The sequence below is a fragment of the Lactuca virosa genome, chromosome 9, assembly GCF_052849685.1.
Source record: "Lactuca virosa cultivar CGN04683 chromosome 9, Lactuca_virosa_CGN04683_v6, whole genome shotgun sequence".
Classification (NCBI taxonomy): domain Eukaryota; kingdom Viridiplantae; phylum Streptophyta; class Magnoliopsida; order Asterales; family Asteraceae; genus Lactuca; species Lactuca virosa.
In genome coordinates, this window is record NC_136434.1 from 160,237,952 (window position 1) to 160,256,767 (window position 18,816).

At 43.0% G+C, this 18,816-nt stretch overlaps 1 protein-coding gene across 1 annotated transcript; it reads left to right on the plus strand.

The window, feature by feature from the left end:
• The first annotated feature begins 352 nt into the window (after nt 1–352).
• On the plus strand, nt 353–2,715 carry LOC145137553 (putative 4-hydroxy-4-methyl-2-oxoglutarate aldolase 1). Its single transcript, XM_079071683.1, has 2 exons — nt 353–539; nt 1,970–2,715. The coding sequence occupies exon 2, from the start codon at nt 1,984–1,986 to the stop codon at nt 2,482–2,484; it is 501 nt and encodes a 166-aa protein (XP_078927809.1). The 5' UTR covers nt 353–539; nt 1,970–1,983; the 3' UTR covers nt 2,485–2,715.
• Nucleotides 2,716–18,816: the final 16,101 nt, after the last annotated feature.

Genomic DNA, 18,816 nt, shown 5'->3' on the forward strand with positions numbered 1-18,816 from the left:
TAACTATTTTTTTTGTACACGTCTAGGTAACGAACTTGTTGAAAGTGTTTACATTTAGAATTTAACCTGCTACAACATGTCATATGTGAACACTTCCAACAAGTTTGTTACCTAGATGTATACAAAAAAAATAGTTATTCAGATGTAAACATACAGAAAAATTAATTACCTTAATAAATTATTTTTCTATTTAAAACTGTAAAAGTAAAAGTTTATTTTATTTATATTATTTTTTCACCTTCGTTGTCTAGCATTTCTTTGGGTCTCGAAAAGAATAATAAAGTAATGAAATTTTATTCTATCTTTACGGTCCCTATCTCTCCAAAGAAAAACTGTGTATACGATGATCATTGATCAATTGGACTATTCGATTTTTCTTTTTTTAAATCCATATAACTTCATAGATCAAACATGTGCATCTACATGTAAAAGTTGGAAGAAAAAACCCAATCTTGTGGTTCTCGTGCTTACATCGATCTCGATCTCGATCTCGATCATCCTCCACTTATCGAACGCCATCAGCTGATTCTGTCGATCTGGTACGTTTTCTGCTTCTTTCGTTTTCTGCTTCGATCGTTTGGTGTGATTTTGTGATAGTTCTTCGTAGATAAATGATCAGAAGAAGAAGATTACCTAGACAAAGTCAACAATTTAAGGATAAATTGAAGTTTCATCCAATCAATTGAAGGTTTAGGAATAAACAGATCATAATTGTAACAAGGAATTAAAATAAAGATTGAATTTAGAAAGAAGGAAATACCTTTTATAAATTCTCCTTATTTCAAGTTCTTCTCATCAGTGATCAGTTAGATGTGGATAAGATCACTAGCAATCCAGTAATCCAGCAGATTTCTGGCTAGATCTTGTTTACTTCACTGTGTTCTGAGCTTAAATAGTTTTCATATGCAAATTTCTTAGGCCTTCGTTCCATATTTAACATCAGCACCATTATATCTCTAACATGAGCTGTAAACATCAATTCTGTTCCTAAATTTTCTCCAAAATATTAAGATCTACATTTAGGTTACATCTGAAAGGGCATAATAATCCAAAGCTGCTACCTTAAATCTTTTCAGAAATATGTAATTAATCTTTGTTTGGTGTTGCCTTTTGTGTTTTTTAACATATCTGGCGATGAATATGTGCTTATCATTGTGATTATTCTTACCTTTCTTGACTAGTTTGACCGACAATCTAAGGTCAACATCAACAAATATGTTTATAATCTACATGTTAGTTAGCAAGCTAGATCCAATTTCTAGTTCTATTTGAATTAAAACCCAAATTTTGTTCACAGAGACAATTTTCTAGTTGGGGCCATGTGGTGAGCTTGAAAAATACTTTCCTTTTTTATTGCAATTATTAGGCTGTGGGAATTTATAAAGACTTGAAAGAAACTTTATATGTAGTTTCAGCTTGACACACATTAATTGGACATGTGAAGTAGGATGAACATGATCACATGCTTATTTATTCTCACACAATATAAATGCAAATGAGAAAATGAAAAACTTAAATGATCTAAATAAATAGGATTAGTCTTAAATATCTTTAATTTGCAATATATGTCATTGTAGCAAACATAGTGCATAAGTTTTCATTTCTTCATGTTATATCATTGTACTTTAAAAAAAATTACCCAATTATAGCAATATGGTCCAAACACAAAACATTATTCATTGCTATAATTGGGTTGATTTTTCAAAGTACACCGTCTTAATAAGAAAAAAAAAAGTCAAAAGTCAATGCATAATTGGTTAGATTTTCAATGTAGGAAAGAACGAAAGTAAGATGCTGCAATAAACAAATAAATTAAAGTATATTGCTATTTCTTGCATTCAATGTACAACATTTTAATTTACAAAAAATTGAAAGTACAATACTATAAATAGAAAAAAAAAAAACAAAAGCAAGATGCTACAATAAACAAATAAATAAAAGTACGTTGCTATTTCTTGCATTTCTACAGACGAAAGTTAGGACATGGCCTTGGTTACAACCGCGGAAGTATGCGACGCGAACCCTCAACTAATCGTAAGCGGCGAACTGCGTGCACTGCAACCCGTCCTGCAAATCTACGGGAGACGCCAAGTGTTCTCGGGTCCCGTTGTCACTCTCAAAGTCTTCGAAGACAATGTTTTAGTGCGTGAGTTTCTAGAAGAAAAGGGAAATGGGCGCGTTCTAGTGGTTGACGGTGGTGGAAGCTTACGGTGTGCTATACTGGGCGGCAATCCCGTGGTGCAAGCCCAGAATAACGGGTGGGCCGGCATTGTGGTCAATGGGTGTGTACGCGATGTTGATGAGATTAATAGTTGTGATATTGGTGTGAGGGCACTTGCGTCTCATCCGGTGAAGGCGAATAAGAAGGGGATTGGGGAGAAACATGTGGCGGTTATGATTGGCGGGACTAGGATTTCGGATGGGGAGTATTTGTATGCGGATACGGATGGGATTTTGATCTCCAAAACGGAGTTGTCTGTGTGAGTTTTGATTGTTGATGTTTTTGTGATAATATTTGTGTATTTGATCAGCAGTCTGTGAGATTCGAACCTGTGTCAACTCTATTTTGGAGTGTTTCATATAAGGTGGTAAAGATTGGCCACCTTGATGTTGCTATTTGTGTACTAAATTAATGCTTTGGGAGGACTCAAAAGAGTATGTATTGTGTACTTGTATGTTTTAATTTGAAATAAAACATGAAGTATAAGCACTTAATCTCGACTTTTTTTTTTCTTTTTGATTTATTCCGGATCGAATGATGTAATGGTTAAGGGAAAAAGCATAGTTTAATGTAACAAGACACTAACAATTTCCCGATTTGTGATTATTGTTTTTTACTTTCAATTTCTCTCATGTTAAAATTGAGAAATATGGTGAAATTTGGTTTTTGAAAAGTTAGGATTAAATGATAATTCGGTCTATACAAAAAACATATATTACTTATACAACAAGAAGCAAAATTTATGTATACAACATTTTATCATTACTTATCATTACATACATCATAAGCTTTCAACCAATTTTTCCAATACACAAACATAATAGGAAAATAAATAGATAAATCTCGTTCGCTTTTGATTGTATCTCGGATTCTCGTCATCTTGATTCTTGTCCATTTAACTGTAATCTTCTCAAGTTACACTTTTGATTCCTAATCTATGCTCATTGCTTCATAATCTACCCCAAATTTCTTTTTCCTTTAATCTTCGATACTTCCAGAATTTATACTTTATCTTTAGTTTCCATTTATGACTTTTAATACCCTTAGGTTAATTTAAATGTCGACTAAACCCCTATAATACATTCTTATACAATAATGCTTAAAATTAAGGAAATTTAATTGTTCATAAATTAGGAATCGTACATTTTATCGCCTTTAATAGCAAAATAGTTAACCCATAGGCATTGGTGTTACACGGTAAGACTTGTTGTTCTAAGCACACCTAAAGAGTATATTGTTCATAGCTTGGGCTCCCGATTTGGATCGCTTAAAATTGGGTGCACGAATAGTAGGAAACACACCCCCACACTTAGATAGTCTATGTTAGGTTTTTCTATAACTCGCAAAGACTCACAGGAATCACATAATTAGTGATCCTATTGGTTCAACTAGACCTCGCAATGGAGCGGTTTTGACCTTGATCCGCTTCAAGTTCGTGCAAAGTTAATGAGTTTGGATCATATTTTATGATTTGGTTACTCGTTAACGACATGTACCCGTTAATCCTTTTATTAAAAGAGTCGAGTATGGATCACAATCGATCCGATCCGTTTATGACCCGCCCATTCTAAAATTTTAAAATATATGTTTATTATTTATAATTTATAATACATTTATCATGTAACATCCAAAAATTTCACGCCAAATTTAAACTTTTTCAATCACAAATAAAACCAGATAGTATTTGTTTACAAAAATGTTTTCAATCATTATTCATCAGAGTGTCCCAATAACCAGATCATAAGGATGAGGAGCGGTACGGTCACGCCTTCGCCTTACCATGATCTCCTGAAGTACCTGAAACAATAAACTGAAAACTGTAAGCCCGAGGGCTCAGTGAGCTACCCCCAAAATATCAATACCACACCAATAATACCATATCAGTAACAGACAATCAACAACATGCATACTGGGTCATCGGCCTGACTGGACCGCCCTGTAGGGCCTACAGTCTATCTAAATCTGTCCCGAGCCTTCGGCATAACTGAACCGCCACGTGGGCCTACAGTCTCTCCGGACCGCTCATAGGGTATGTTGGCCTTCAGCACAAAGCGAGACCGCCTCAACCCAAGCAACAAGCAAATAACCATGTGCGCATAACTAACATATACTGGCATATACAAGCATCAAACATATCTATCTCACTGATCACCAATCATAACAATCTCTCGTAACTAGAGCATCGACCTAGCAGGTCACTAACATATCAATCCCTACGGATCATAAGAGCATAACATACTGTCTATCCTGATTTCGATCTAACAGGTCATAACCACATGTAGCATACCATAACAATAACAAATAAAGGGTCGGCCTTGGTGCCTTAGACCCTATCGATATAGTGAGGATAATTCACCTTGTAGATGTCGACTCGGTGGATAAACTTCAACCCTCGGATCACTGCCACAAACTCCACCACCTATTACCATAGTATAACCATAATGTAAGTTCTCAACCTCTCAAGGTACCCCATCAGTCAACTAGTCAACCTTTGGTCAAAGTCAAAGTCATCAGTCAATGTCAACAGTCCATGTTGACCTTAACTCGCCGAGTACCCTCAGCTATTCGCCGAGTTCCATGAAATACCTGACCACTCGCCGAGTCACCGGAGTGACTCATCGAGTTCTAAGGCTCGCGATTGGAACTCTAAGGCCACTCGTCGAGTTTTCCTTCTTGCGACTCGACGGTTGCACACGCATACATAAATTGGGGAAACCTCAACCGACTCGCCGAGTTGTTCATCCACTCGTCGAGTCTACGACAATCTTCATCGGACTCGCCGAGTTGTTCATCCAACTCGTCGAGTTCAATGCCTATCTTCATATGACTCGCCGAGTCGACTATGCGACTCGCCGAGTCTCTTCAGCCCTTTAACCATGCAGACACTTTCTAAGCCATGCCCGGGCCCCAAATTGCAGATCCAACTTCCTTAGGCATGCTTATCACACAAAGTTGCAAACTTTACGTGCATGCAAGGCTTTAAGACCCTAAAATGGCACAACTAAGCTTGCAATGAAGTCACATCCTTGAGAGAAGGCTCATACTAGACAAGGCTGATGGCTTAATGAATGTAGAAGCCAAGGGGAGTCCAGATCTGAAGTTACAACTTCAGATCTTGGCTTAGACACAAGAATCCTTTCCTAAACTTATGCAAAAAAGGGTTTAGGAAAAAATGAGCCAAGGGAAAAACGATTTAATACCTTCAAGAGAGCCCTTTCTGATGCAGAACTTGAAACCCACAAGCTCTTGCTTCAACTAGCTTGCTTCCCAAGAGATTCCCTCACCAAAAATCTTCCTCCAAGCTAAAATTTCCAAAGAATACACACACACTCGAGTTAGGGTTCTTCTGGACTCTCAATGGACTGCAAAGAGGCCAAAGGAGACTTATGCTTCTTTAAATAGGGTGCAAAACCCCGGGATTTAGGGTTTCATCTGCCAGCTCCTGCTCGTCGAGTCCCTTCTTGGACTCGGCGAGTAGGCCACTAAATACGCGAACCAACCCGCTGCTACTCGACGAGTAGGGCAACCAACTCGTCGAGTAGGCCTTGAAACCAATTAAATTCTTATTTAAACAATACCTGAGAATCGGGGCGTTACAATTCTCCCCCACTTGAACTAGACTTCGCCCTCGAAGTCTGCTGGAATAAAGAACGCCGGGTAATGCTCTCGCATTTCCGCCTCCGGCTCCCATGTCCACTCGGATCCCCTCCGATGCTCCCACTGCACTTTTACCAAAGGTATTTCTTTGTTCCGCAAAATCTTCTTCTTCCTTTCCAAGATGGCCACAGGCCTCTCTACGTAATTCAGGCGCTCATCGATCTAAATATCATCCAGCGATACTACTGCCTCCTGATCCATAATACACTTTCGCAATTGCGAAACATGGAACGTGCTATGAATTCGGCTGAGCTCCTCCGGTAGCTCTAGCCTATAAGCCACTTTACCCACCCTGGCAATGATCCCGAATGACCCATTATAACGGGGACCCAATTTTCCCCTCTTCCTGAAGCGGATCACACCCTTCCAGGGCGAGACCTTCAGAAGTACCATGTCACCAACCTGAAACTCTAAATCCGATCGGCGTCTATCAGCGCAACTCTTTTGCCGGCTCTGAGCGGTCTGCAGCCGCTGTCTGATCTGCTGGATCTTTTCGGTAGTCTGCAAGACTACCTCCGTCCGACCCATCACTCTGTGTCCAACCTCACCCCAACAGACCGGGGTTCTACATCTTCGACCATACAACAGCTCAAAAGGCGAGGCGCCAATACTGGAATGATAACTGTTGTTGTAGGCGAACTCTGCAAGCGGTAGGTGGGAATCCCAACTCCCACCGAAGTCAATGACGCACGCCCTCAACATATATTCGAGGGTCTGAATGGTTCTCTCACTCTGTCCATCGGTCTGTGGATGGAACGTTGTACTAAAGTGCAGCCGCGTACCCAGTTCCTCATGGAACTTCTGCCAAAAACAGGAAGTAAACCTGACATCCCGATCGGAAATGATGGAGACTGGAACCCCATGGCGAGAGACAATCTCGCTGACGTACATGTCGGCCAATTTCTCGGCCGACGAACTCTCCCGTATGGCCAAGAAATGGGCACTCTTGGTCAACCGATCCACGATGACCCATATAGCATCGAACCCCTTCGCCGTCCTCGACAACTTCGTAATGAAGTCCATCGTGATATGTTCCCATTTCCACATGGGAATCTCCAGAAGCTGCAGCTTACCATGCGGCCTCTGATGCTCGGTCTTGACCATCCTACAGGTCAGGCACCTCTCAACATACCAAGCGATTTATTGCTTCATACCGGGCCACCAGTAACTCAAACTCAGATCGCGGTACATCTTGGTGGCTCCCGGGTGTATAGAAAAGTAAGACTTATGAGCCTCCTCCATCACTGTCTGCCGGACCCCTCCGGACATCGGAACCCAAACCCGACCGTGTCGGGTCAATAATCTGCGGCTATCCTGAACAAACCGGGCGCCCTCGCCCTTAATCCGCTCCATCTTCCAGTTTTCTGGTCTCATGCCCTCAACCTGAGCATCCCTAATCAAGCTCACAAGCGGGGAATCCACCGCTATCCTCATACACTGTAACACTCATAAAAATTGCACCAATTTAAAACATTTTAATTCATTCAAAAGCCATTAACTTATTACAACTTGTTTTCAAAAGAGTTTAAACATCAGAGTATCCCCAGAACCAGATTACAAAATCATGAAGTATGAGGAGCGGTACGATCACGCCTTCGCCTTACCACGATCCCCTGAAGTACCTGAAACCAAAACACTACAACTGTAAGCCCGAAAGCTTAGTGAGTTACCCCCAAAATACCAATTACATATATCCATACTCATGTCATATCACAATACAGAACAACCATGCATATCGAGTCTACAGCGTGATTGGTCCGCCCGTATCGGGCCTTCAGTCTACCTGGTCCACTCTCCGAGTCTAACTAAGTATATCGAGTCTACAGTGTGATTGGTCCGCCCGCACCGGGCCTTCAATCCACCTGGTCCACTCTCTGAGTCTACAGTATGACTGGTGCGCCCGCACCGGGCCTTCAGCCGGCCTGGTCCACTCTCCGAGCCTCGGCACGTCTGGACCGCCCTCTTGGAGCCTTCAGCCTATCCGGACCGCTCGCTGGGCCTTCGGTCTATCTGGTCCGCCCTGGGTATGTTGGCCTACAGCACAAAGCAGGACCCGCCTCAACCCAACCCCATTCAAACAACCATGTGCACATAAAACAGTTAATCACATAACAATTCTCAGCCAAACAAACGAATCTATCAGATCATGCAACATAACAACATCCTAACCAGGATACCGACCTAACCGGTCACTAAAATAACATTACCCTACATACCAGGATACCGACCCTAACCAGGTCACTAACATAACACTATCCTAAAACCAAGATGTAGATCTAGCAACTCAAAAACATATCAAACAATTACCCGGATTCCCATCCGATAAAGGGTCGGCCTTGGTGCCTTAGACCCTGTTGATATAGTGAGGATAACTCACCTTGCAACTGCCGAACCGAATCACGAAAGCACAAACCCGAAGCACTGCCTCCAACTTCAACACCTATCATCATCAATGATCCAAAGTCATAAATATCTGAAAATTACCATAATACTCCTGAAGGTCAAACTGGTCAAAGTCCACCTTCCTGATTGACCCTACTCGCCGAGTCAACCCATTGACTCGCCGAGTTCCTAAACTCAGGAAACTCTCATAACACGACTCAACTCGCCGAGTCACCCCATGACTCGTCGAGTTCCACAATCTCTGAGTCCTAACCTGACCAACTCATTAAGTCACCACTCAACTCACTGCTCTGAGTCTAACCAGAAGAGGTTGGGGGGGTTCTGCGTCGTGACTCGCCGAGTCCAAGAACAGACTCGCCGAGTCCACGGCAACCTTCATCAAACTCGCCGAGTTGTTCTTCCAACTCGTCGAGTCCAAGCTCATCATCATATGACTCACCAAGTCACCCATGCGACTCGCCGAGTCACTACGCGACTCAATGCCTGAAACCCTGGCCCAACTCGCCGAGTCATCTCCCAGACTCGTCGAGTTCATACGTGCATTCCCATATTCGAAAGATACAAAGCTACTCCTTTGCTCCAAACAATAGATCTGGGTCCCTAGAGTGCATTAGCAACATAAAGTTGCTACCTTTACGTGCTTCATGTCCCATAATTCCAAAAACCAAGCTAGAAAGGAACTTAACTCATGGGGAATGGCTTTTGCATAGCAACTAAAAGGGCTTTCTGCATGTTTGATCCAAATAGAACTCAGATCTGGAGTTTCAACTCCAGATCTAACTCATGCACCAAGATCTCATCATATTATCTCCAAACAAACCCTAAACTCCATGAAAGAGGGATCTAGAAAGGAGAAAGCCAAGGATAACGATTCATTACCTCCAAAACGACCTCCCACTGAAGAATAAACCGAATCTCCACAAATCTCCTTGATCGAAGCTCCTTGATCTTCAAGATCTCTTCACAAATTACTTATCCAAGCTCCAATTTGCTTCCCAAGGACTCTCACACACGAATTTAGGGTTTCTGGATCTCAAAGGGTGCTAAGGGGGCTGAGGGGAGGACATTAAGTCCTTTAAATAGGGTGCAAACCCTAAGATTATGGTTTTCCTCTTCCAGCACTGACTCGTTGAGTCCAGCCGCCGACTCGGCGAGTCAGGCCACTTAATCACGTGCCCGACACTCGCTTCGACTCGACGAGTCAAGAGACCTACTCGTCGAGTCCCTTCCTTAATTTTCACATAACACCCTTCAACTTCTTGCTTCTGAACTTGGGATGTTACATACACCTTGCTGGGGTAGGAGACCCAGCTGACTTGCGGCTCAAGGCATCCGCAACCACATTCGCTTTACCAGGATGGTAAAGGATCTCACAATCATAGTCCTTGACTACATTCAGCCACCTGCGCTGCCTCATATTCAGGTTCGGATGATCCATGATGTGTCTTAAACTCTTGTGATCCGTGTATATAGTACAACGGACCCAGTACAGATAATGCCTCCAAATCTTGAGAGCGAATACCACCGCTCCCAACTCAAGATCGTGCGTAGGGTATCTCGTCTCATGCGGCTTCAGCTGTCATGATGCATAGGCTATCACTCGTCCCCTCTGCATGAGGACTGCCCCCAGTCCTGTGATGGATGCATCACAAAATACTACAAAATCCTCGACTCCCTCGGGGAGCGTCAACACTGGCGCCTCACATAAACACCGCCGGAGGGTCTCAAACGCCCTCTGTTGCTCAGGGCCCCACCGTAAATCCACCCCCTTCCTCGTTAGACGAGTGAGGGGTACTGCAATCTTGGAGAAATCTCGAATGAATCTCTGGTAGTACCCTGCTAATCCCAAGAAACTCCTGATGTCTGAGGGATATTTCAGAATCTCCCACTGCATAACCGCCTCAACTTTGGCCGGGTCGACCAAAATCCCCTCCTGGTTAACGAGATGTCCGAGGAACTAGACCTCTCGTAACCAAAACTCAAACTTCGAGAACTTGGCATACAGCCGTTCTCGTCGCAGAACCTCCAGCAGCTCCCTGAGGTGCTCCTCGTGCTGCTCTCGGGTCTTGGAATACACCAAGATATCATCTATGAACACAATGACCGAGCGATCGAGCATCGGTCTGCAGACCCGATTCATCAAATCCATGAACACTGTCGGTGCGTTGGTGAGCCCAAACGGCATCACCACGAACTCGTAATGACCATAACGAGTCCGAAACGCGGTCTTCTCCACGTCTTCCTCCCTCACCCTGACCTGGTGATACCCGGATCTCAAGTCGATCTTGGAAAACCAAGATGCACCCTGCGGCTGATCGAAAAGATCATCTATCCTTGGGAGTGGATAACGGTTCTTCACCGTTAACTTGTTCAACTCCCTATAGTCAATGCACATCCTGTGCGAACCGTCCTTCTTCCTGACGAAGAGAATCGGTGCTCCCCAGGGTGAACTACTTGGGCGAATAAACTGCTTACCCAGCAGCTCCTGCAACTGAGATGCCAACTCCTGCATCTCTGGCGGTGCCAGACGGTACGACGCCTTAGCGGTAGGGGCCGCACCCGGCACTAGATCAATCCTGAACTCTACCTGCCTCTCCGGAGGCACTCCAGGTAACTCCTCTGAAAACACATCAGCAAACTCCCTAACCACTGGAACCTCTGAAACGGAAGTATGATCCTCAATCCACGTATCTATCACATACGCTAAATAACCAGTACACCCGTGCTGAATGAACTGCCGAGTCATGGCGGCTGAACAAAACCCTGCTCCCACTCTGGTGCCCTCACCATACACTACCAGTTCTCCCCTACTTGGGGTTCGAACTACCACTCGCTGTCCCTCACAGTCGATCATGGCGCCAAACCGGCTGAGCCAATCCATCCCTACGATCACACATACTTCCCCCATGGGAATAGGAATCAAATCTATCAGGAATGATACCCCAAAAATCTCCAGCTCGCATCCCCGGTAGACCGAAGAAGCAGAAACCCCGTGCTCGTTGGCGATCGAAACTCGAAACGGACACTCAAGCTCATCTACCGACACACTGAACCCTCTACTGAAAGTCTGAGATACAAACGACCGACTCGCCCCCGAGTCGAATAAAACCAAAGCAGGCAAAGAGTTTACTAGAAACATACCTAAACACAGGTACCACCGATAAGCATAACACAGATATAATAACTGAAACAGAAAATAGAAACATACCAGCAACCACATCCGGTGCTGCCTTGGCCTCCTCGGCCGTGAGCTGGAAGGCGCGCCCCTAAGCCTTCGGAGGCTCCACCTTGACTGACCCCCCATCTCCCATCCTCAAAGTAGCCGGTGCGGATCCCTACGCCGGCTTGGCGGTGAGCTGCGGGCAGTTGGTCTTCACAAATCCTCATATCTGCTGGAGGGGCGGACTGGCGACAGTCCCTGGCATAGTGCCCCTCCTTGCCACATTTGTGGCAACCACCTCCTGCTCGACAAACCCCAGAATGACCCCTGCCACACTTTCCACAAGTGCGGCTCTGCTGACCCCCGGTCCGAGTATCAGCGGTCTTGGACCGCTTAGGTGCCGGCTGAGACTGTGTCGGAACCTAACGCTGCTCCTTCAACTGCAGCTCTAACTCCAACTCGCGCCGCCTCGCGGCTTCCTGAAGATCCAAAAGAGTCTCACAACGTTGCGTAGCAACATACTGTCGAATATCAGTCTTGAGCATACTCAGATAACGAGTCATCTGAGACTGCTCTGAAGCAAACTCCGGGCAAAACATAGCCCTCTCCGTTAACATACGAGTGATCTCCATCACTGATTCCCCATCCTGCCTCAATGTCAAAAACTCCTGAGCAAGCCGCTCCCGCTCAACGCGTGGAACGTAGCGGGTGCGGAACATATCCCGGAACTGCTCCCAAGTGACAGCAGCCCGCTGATCATCAGTGTACAACCTTGTCGTCAATCTCCACCAGTCCTTTGCCCCAAGCCTTAGCAGGTTCAGGGCATACCTGACCTTCTGGTCAGCAGGACATGAACACGTGAAGAAACAGCCCTCCACGTCAGATAACCACCTCATAGCCCTGATCGCATCCTGTATACCATCAAACGTCGGGGGCTTCGTGTTATCGAAGTCCCGGTATTGGAAACCCCTGTCGGCTCCTCCTCCAACCCCTGACGCGGTTACAGCCGATGTGGCTGCAGCGGCAGCTGTCTCTGCTAGAGCTGCATATCGCTCATCAAAGTACTCAACCATTGCGGTCTTAATCGACCCAAACATCTCTGGCAGCTGCGCTCGGAATGCTGCAGCAATCTCGTCGTGCAGAATCTCCCGGATCCTGGCATCCAACTCCTCTGTCCCTATCTGTACCACGGGCTCAGGTGCTACCGGCACCTACGACCCTCCGTCTCCCGATCCTGATCCTGATCCTGATCCGGATCCAGTAGTAAAACGTCTCGTCACCACCATACTGAAAATATAACCAAGATGTCGGATAAGCAACATATATCGGGAGACCAATTCCCACCACCCTAGGGGTTGTGACTTCCTTGCTACGCGTATGGGTCCTGTGCTTTCAGAAGTACGGGCCCATACTACCTTCCGCACCTACCCATATTTGTCTCAAGTATCACCACAACGCCCTAATACTATCATCAACATAATATACGCTCAACCCTCACTCCTCGGGGAATATCGACTATCTCGCCGCTGGTCTCACAGCTTCCACAACTCACACATCCATGAAACTTTCACCAACCCTGCAACACTAGTGTATGCTAGCCACACATAACGCTGGATCCGATAGAGTTTCGAATATCCAATCCTACACTGAGGTCCAAATTTAAAAAAGAAAATAAAAAGAAAAAATAAGAACCATGTTGAAAAACCAAAATCGTGATTGTGGATTTCCAAATTTAAGTGTATAAAACTCAAAACTGCGGGACGAAATCAAGTTAATTAGTTTGTGGGACGAAATCAAGTTAACTAGTTAAGGATCATAACTATAAAAGGGTTTTGATGGCCGGTGGTTTTAAAGGGTATAAATGGAAAAACATAATTATAAGTGGATGGATAAAAAAAACTAAGTGGAAATATCAACTCCCATACAGAAAACATATATTACTTATACAACAAGAAACAAATTTTATATATACAACATTTTATCATTACTTATCATTACATACATCATATGCTTTCAACCAATTTTTCCAATACACAAACATAATAGGAAAATAAATAGATAAATCTCGTTCGCTTTTGATTGTATCTCGGATTCTCGTCATCTTGATTCTTGTCCATTTAACTGTAATCTTCTCAAGTTACACTTTTGATTCCTAATCTATGCTCATTGCTTCATAATCTACCCCCAATTTCTTTTTCCTTTAATCTTCGATACTTCCAGAATTTATACTTTATCTTTAGTTTCCATTTATGACTTTTAATACCCTTAGGTTAATTTAAATGTCGACTAAACCCCTATAATACATTCTTATACAATAATGCTTAAAATTAAGGAAATTTAATTGTTCATAAATTAGGAATCGTACATTTTATCGCCTTTAATAGCAAAATAGTTAACCCATAGGCATTGGTGTTACACGGTAACACTTGTTGTTCCAAACACACCTAAAGAGTATATTGTTCATAGCTTGGGCTCCCGATTTGGATCGCTTAAAATTGGGTGCACGAATAGTAGGAAACACACCCCCACACTTAGATAGTCTATGTTAGGTTTTTCTATAACTCGCAAAGACTCACAGGAATCACATAATTAGTGATCCTATTGGTTCAACTAGACCTCGCAATGGAGCGGTTTTGACCTTGATCCGCTCCAAGTTCGTGCAAAGTTAATGAGTTTGGATCATATTTTATGATTCGGTTACTCGTTAACGACATGTACCCGTTAATCCTTTTATTAAAAGAGTCGGGTATGGATCACTATCGATCCGATCCGTTTATGACCCGCCCATTCTAAAATTTTAAAATATATGTTTATTATTTATAATTTATAATACATTTATCATGTAACATCCAAAAATTTCACGCCAAATTTAAACTTTTTCAATCACAAATAAAACCAGATAGTATTTGTTTACAAAAATGTTTTCAATCATTATTCATCAGAGTGTCCCAATAACCAGATCATAAGGATGAGGAGCGGTACGGTCACGCCTTCGCCTTACCATGATCTCCTGAAGTACCTGAAACAATAAACTGAAAACTGTAAGCCCGAGGGCTCAGTGAGCTACCCCCAAAATATCAATACCACACCGATAATACCATATCGGTAACAGACAATCAACAACATGCATACTGGGCCATCGGCCTGACTGGACCGCCCTGTAGGGCCTACAGTCTATCTAAATCTGTCCCGAGCCTTCGGCATAACTGGACCGCCACGTGGGCCTACAGTCTCTCCGGACCGCTCATAGGGTATGTTGGCCTTCAGCACAAAGCAGGACCGCCTCAACCCAAGCAACAAGCAAATAACCATGTACGCATAACTAACATATACTGGCATATACAAGCATCAAACATATCTATCTCACTGATCACCAATCATAGCAATCTCTCGTAACTAGAGCATCGACCTAGCAGGTCACTAACATATCAATCCCTACGGATCATAAGAGCATAACATACTGTCTATCCTGATTTCGATCTAACAGGTCATAACCACATGTAGCATACCATAACAATAACAAATAAAGGGTCGGCCTTGGTGCCTTAGACCCTATCGATATAGTGAGGATAATTCACCTTGTAGATGTCGACTCGGTGGATAAACTTCAACCCTCGGATCACTGCCACAAACTCCACCACCTATTACCATAGTATAACCATAATGTAAGTTCTCAACCTCTCAAGGTACCCCATCAGTCAACTAGTCAACCTTTGGTCAAAGTCAAAGTCATCAGTCAATGTCAACAGTCCATGTTGACCTTAACTCGCCGAGTACCCTCAGCTATTCGCCGAGTTCCATGAAATACCTGACCACTCGCCGAGTCACCGGAGTGACTCATCGAGTTCTAAGGCTCGCGATTGGAACTCTAAGGCCACTCGTCGAGTTTTCCTTCTTGCGACTCGACGGTTGCATACGCATACATAAATTGGGGAAACCTCAACCGACTCGCCGAGTTGTTCATCCACTCGTCGAGTCTACGACAATCTTCATCGGACTCGCCGAGTTGTTCATCCAACTCGTCGAGTTCAATGCCTATCTTCATATGACTCGCCGAGTCAACTATGCGACTCGCCGAGTCTCTTCAGCCCTTTAACCATGCAGACACTTTCTAAGCCATGCCGAGACCCGAAATTGCATATCCAACTTCCTTAGGCATGCTTATCACGTAAAGTTGCAAACTTTACGTGCATGCAAGGCTTTAAGACCCTAAAATGGCACAACTAAGCTTGCAATGAAGTCACATCCTTGAGAGAAGGCTCATACTAGACAAGGCTGATGGCTTTATGAATCTAGAAGCCAAGGGGAGTCCAGATCTAAAGTTACAACTTCAGATATTAGCTTAGACACAAGAATCCTTTCCTAAACTTATGCACAAAAGGGTTTAGTAGAAAATGAGCCAAGGGAAAAACGATTTAATACCTTCAAGAGAGCCCTTTCTGATGCAGAACTTGAAACCCACAAGCTCTTGCTTCAACTAGCTTGCTTCCCAAGAGATTCCCTCACCAAAAATCTTCCTCCAAGCTAAAATTTCCAAAGAATACACACACACTCGAGTTAGGGTTCTTCTGGACTCTCAATGGACTGCAAAGAGGCCAAAGGAGACTTATGCTTCTTTAAATAGGGTGCAAAACCCCGTGATTTAGGGTTTCATCTGCCAGCTCCTGCTCGTCGAGTCCCTTATTGGACTCGGCGAGTAGGCCACTAAATACGCGAACCAACCCGCTGCTACTCGACGAGTAGGGCAACCAACTCGTCGAGTAGGCCTTGAAACCAATTAAATTATTATTTAAACAATATCTGAGAATCGGGGCGTTACATATCAATCACGATATAGTGTTTAGTATAAGAGTCGAGGAGTTAGACGCTCCACTTCTACTTCCCACTTCCTAAGACTAATGGTCAAATTGCAGTCGACTCCCAATACAAATAAATAACTATGTGAAATCGATATTCCACAATCAAGAACAAGAAGAAAAAGCTTCAATCAATAACAAAAAGAAAGGGCTTCAATCGACATTCCATAATCATGTTTGTTTTCTAACATTCTATAATCGACTCTAGGATAAAGGGGTTTTAGAAGAATTTTTGAAATCGACATATTATAATCATTTGTTAATTTATCTCGTTTGGAGTCTCCTATTGTGTGTTATTGAAATCGACATACTGGAATTTTGAAATCGTTTGTTAATTGTCGTTGCGTTTCTGAAATCGATTTACTATGCCAAAATCGTGATGCATAATTATAGCCTAATCTTAATATTGTAAACGGGTCAGATAAAAGGGTTGAAAATCCGTTGATCCGGTGGATAAACGTATGAATTTAATTATTCAAAACCATGCGAGTTATGGGTCGGGTTTGGATCACCGAAAATTGCTTATTGTGTTTGGATCAAGGCCGATCCACTCTAAACCCGTTCCATTGTCAGTTTAGATTCAAAAAGAAAAACAACAACAACAACAGAATTATATAAAACCTTTGCCAAAGAGAAAAAGCAAAGAGAAAAAGGCAGGGAGAAAAAAAACAAATTACAAAGAGCAAAGTCAGAAGACTACAAAATATTGAAAGGACAAACACACCGATCAACCCAATTGACATTCTCAAAATTGCCCCTGTGCTTCACCAAAAAAAACGCCAAGGAGAACAAATTATCCTTCTCGAAGTAGAAGTAATAGCCCCGTCGATTCTAGCATTCCACACGCACCACAAAAAACCATAGAAGATAGCCAATAAGCAGGTATGGCAATTTGTTTGGGTTCGGGTTGACGGGTCATGGGTTGGCGGGTCAGAAAACATAAACTCAACCCAACCCATATAATATATGGGTTGGCGGGTTGGCGGGTCACGGGTTGACGGGTTGAAAACCTCAACCCAACCCAACCCATATAACCCGTTTAAATATATGGGTTCGCGGGTTCACATGTTAATGTGTCGAACCCAACCCGCATAACCCGTTTAATAAATAAGCAACACATTTTAAAAAAATGAGGTTTTTTCAACATAAAGTCATAAAGTGATTAAAGTCATTAAAATCAAGAAAACGGTTTTCAACATAAAGTCATAAAACTCATTAACATCAAAATAAAATAGTAAAAATAAGCAAGTGAGTGAGAGTGGTCGATTTATGTGTTTTCCGACTTTTCTCCCGTCGGTTGGTGGTGTGTGACCTGAGTAGCCAATGAGTCGACGACATGTAGGTGAGGGATAGTAGGTGACCAGAGAATCGCCGATGAGCGGGTGAAGGGTGAGGACGTGAGGAGCGACCGTCGGCTAGTGGTGGTATGGTGGATGTGTTCTTCATTCGTGACTCATGAGTATCTAAAAATGATGACATGTGTGTTTTCTTTTTTTATTACGACACCGCAAACACAAACTAGCCACATACGAATATGGAAGGAATACAATGATACAGAATATTACGAATACGGAAGGAATCAGATTTCATTAATAATTAAATATATCTATTTTTTTAAATGTAAGATATATATACGGGTTGGCGGGTTGACCCACGAACCAAAACAGGTAACCCAACCCAACCCATGAAATAAATGGGTTGGCGGGTCAAAAATCTCAACCCAAACCCGTTTATTTTCGGGTTGGGTCAGTGTCGGGTTACGGGTTGGGTCGAGAGTTGCCACCCAATAAGATCTTCATATTTTAGGACAATTCCCAGTAAGTAACTAACCGTGGATAAAGATCGATCGGAATGCCACACCATTGAAAAAGCCAAGCCAAGACATCTCACGAGAATCGACAGCCAACGAAGAAATGGTTGGTCTCATCCAGACCATTGCAGCAGAGATGACAAGTCGTGGAAGGAAGGAGCAGCGCTCTCTGAGAAAGAGCAATATCGGAAGGAATACGATACAAACACAACCTCCACAAAAAACAATTAAATTTGATCGGGATCAAGTGAGACCACTATTGGGTAATATTGATGGTTAAAGTCAAGAATAGGTATGGGTTAATAATAAGTATTAGTTTCATTTATTTAGCTTTAGAATAAAGGTGGTTGACCACTTCATGTGAATTTACTTGGTCTCTAAAGTAGTCTAGTCTTAAGGAGAGTTAGCTAGTTTTTAGATTGTTTTTGTTGGAGGTTAGCTAAAAAGCAGTGTTGCAGAAATCGGCATTGGCGGCCGATTAATCGTTTGACGGCCTTAAACCGATTACGATTAGGGTGCTTGGCGGAAATTGGTCAAAATCGGTCAAAGTCGGGCTTGGCGGTCCTTGGCGGTCATAGGCGGGAATTTTTTAAAAATTTCAAAAAATTTTAATTTTCAAATATTACACCAAAATTTTAAATTTTCAAAATTTTAAGCTTTCAAATCTAAAAATATTAAACTAAAACTTTCAAATTTTTAAGTTTTTAAA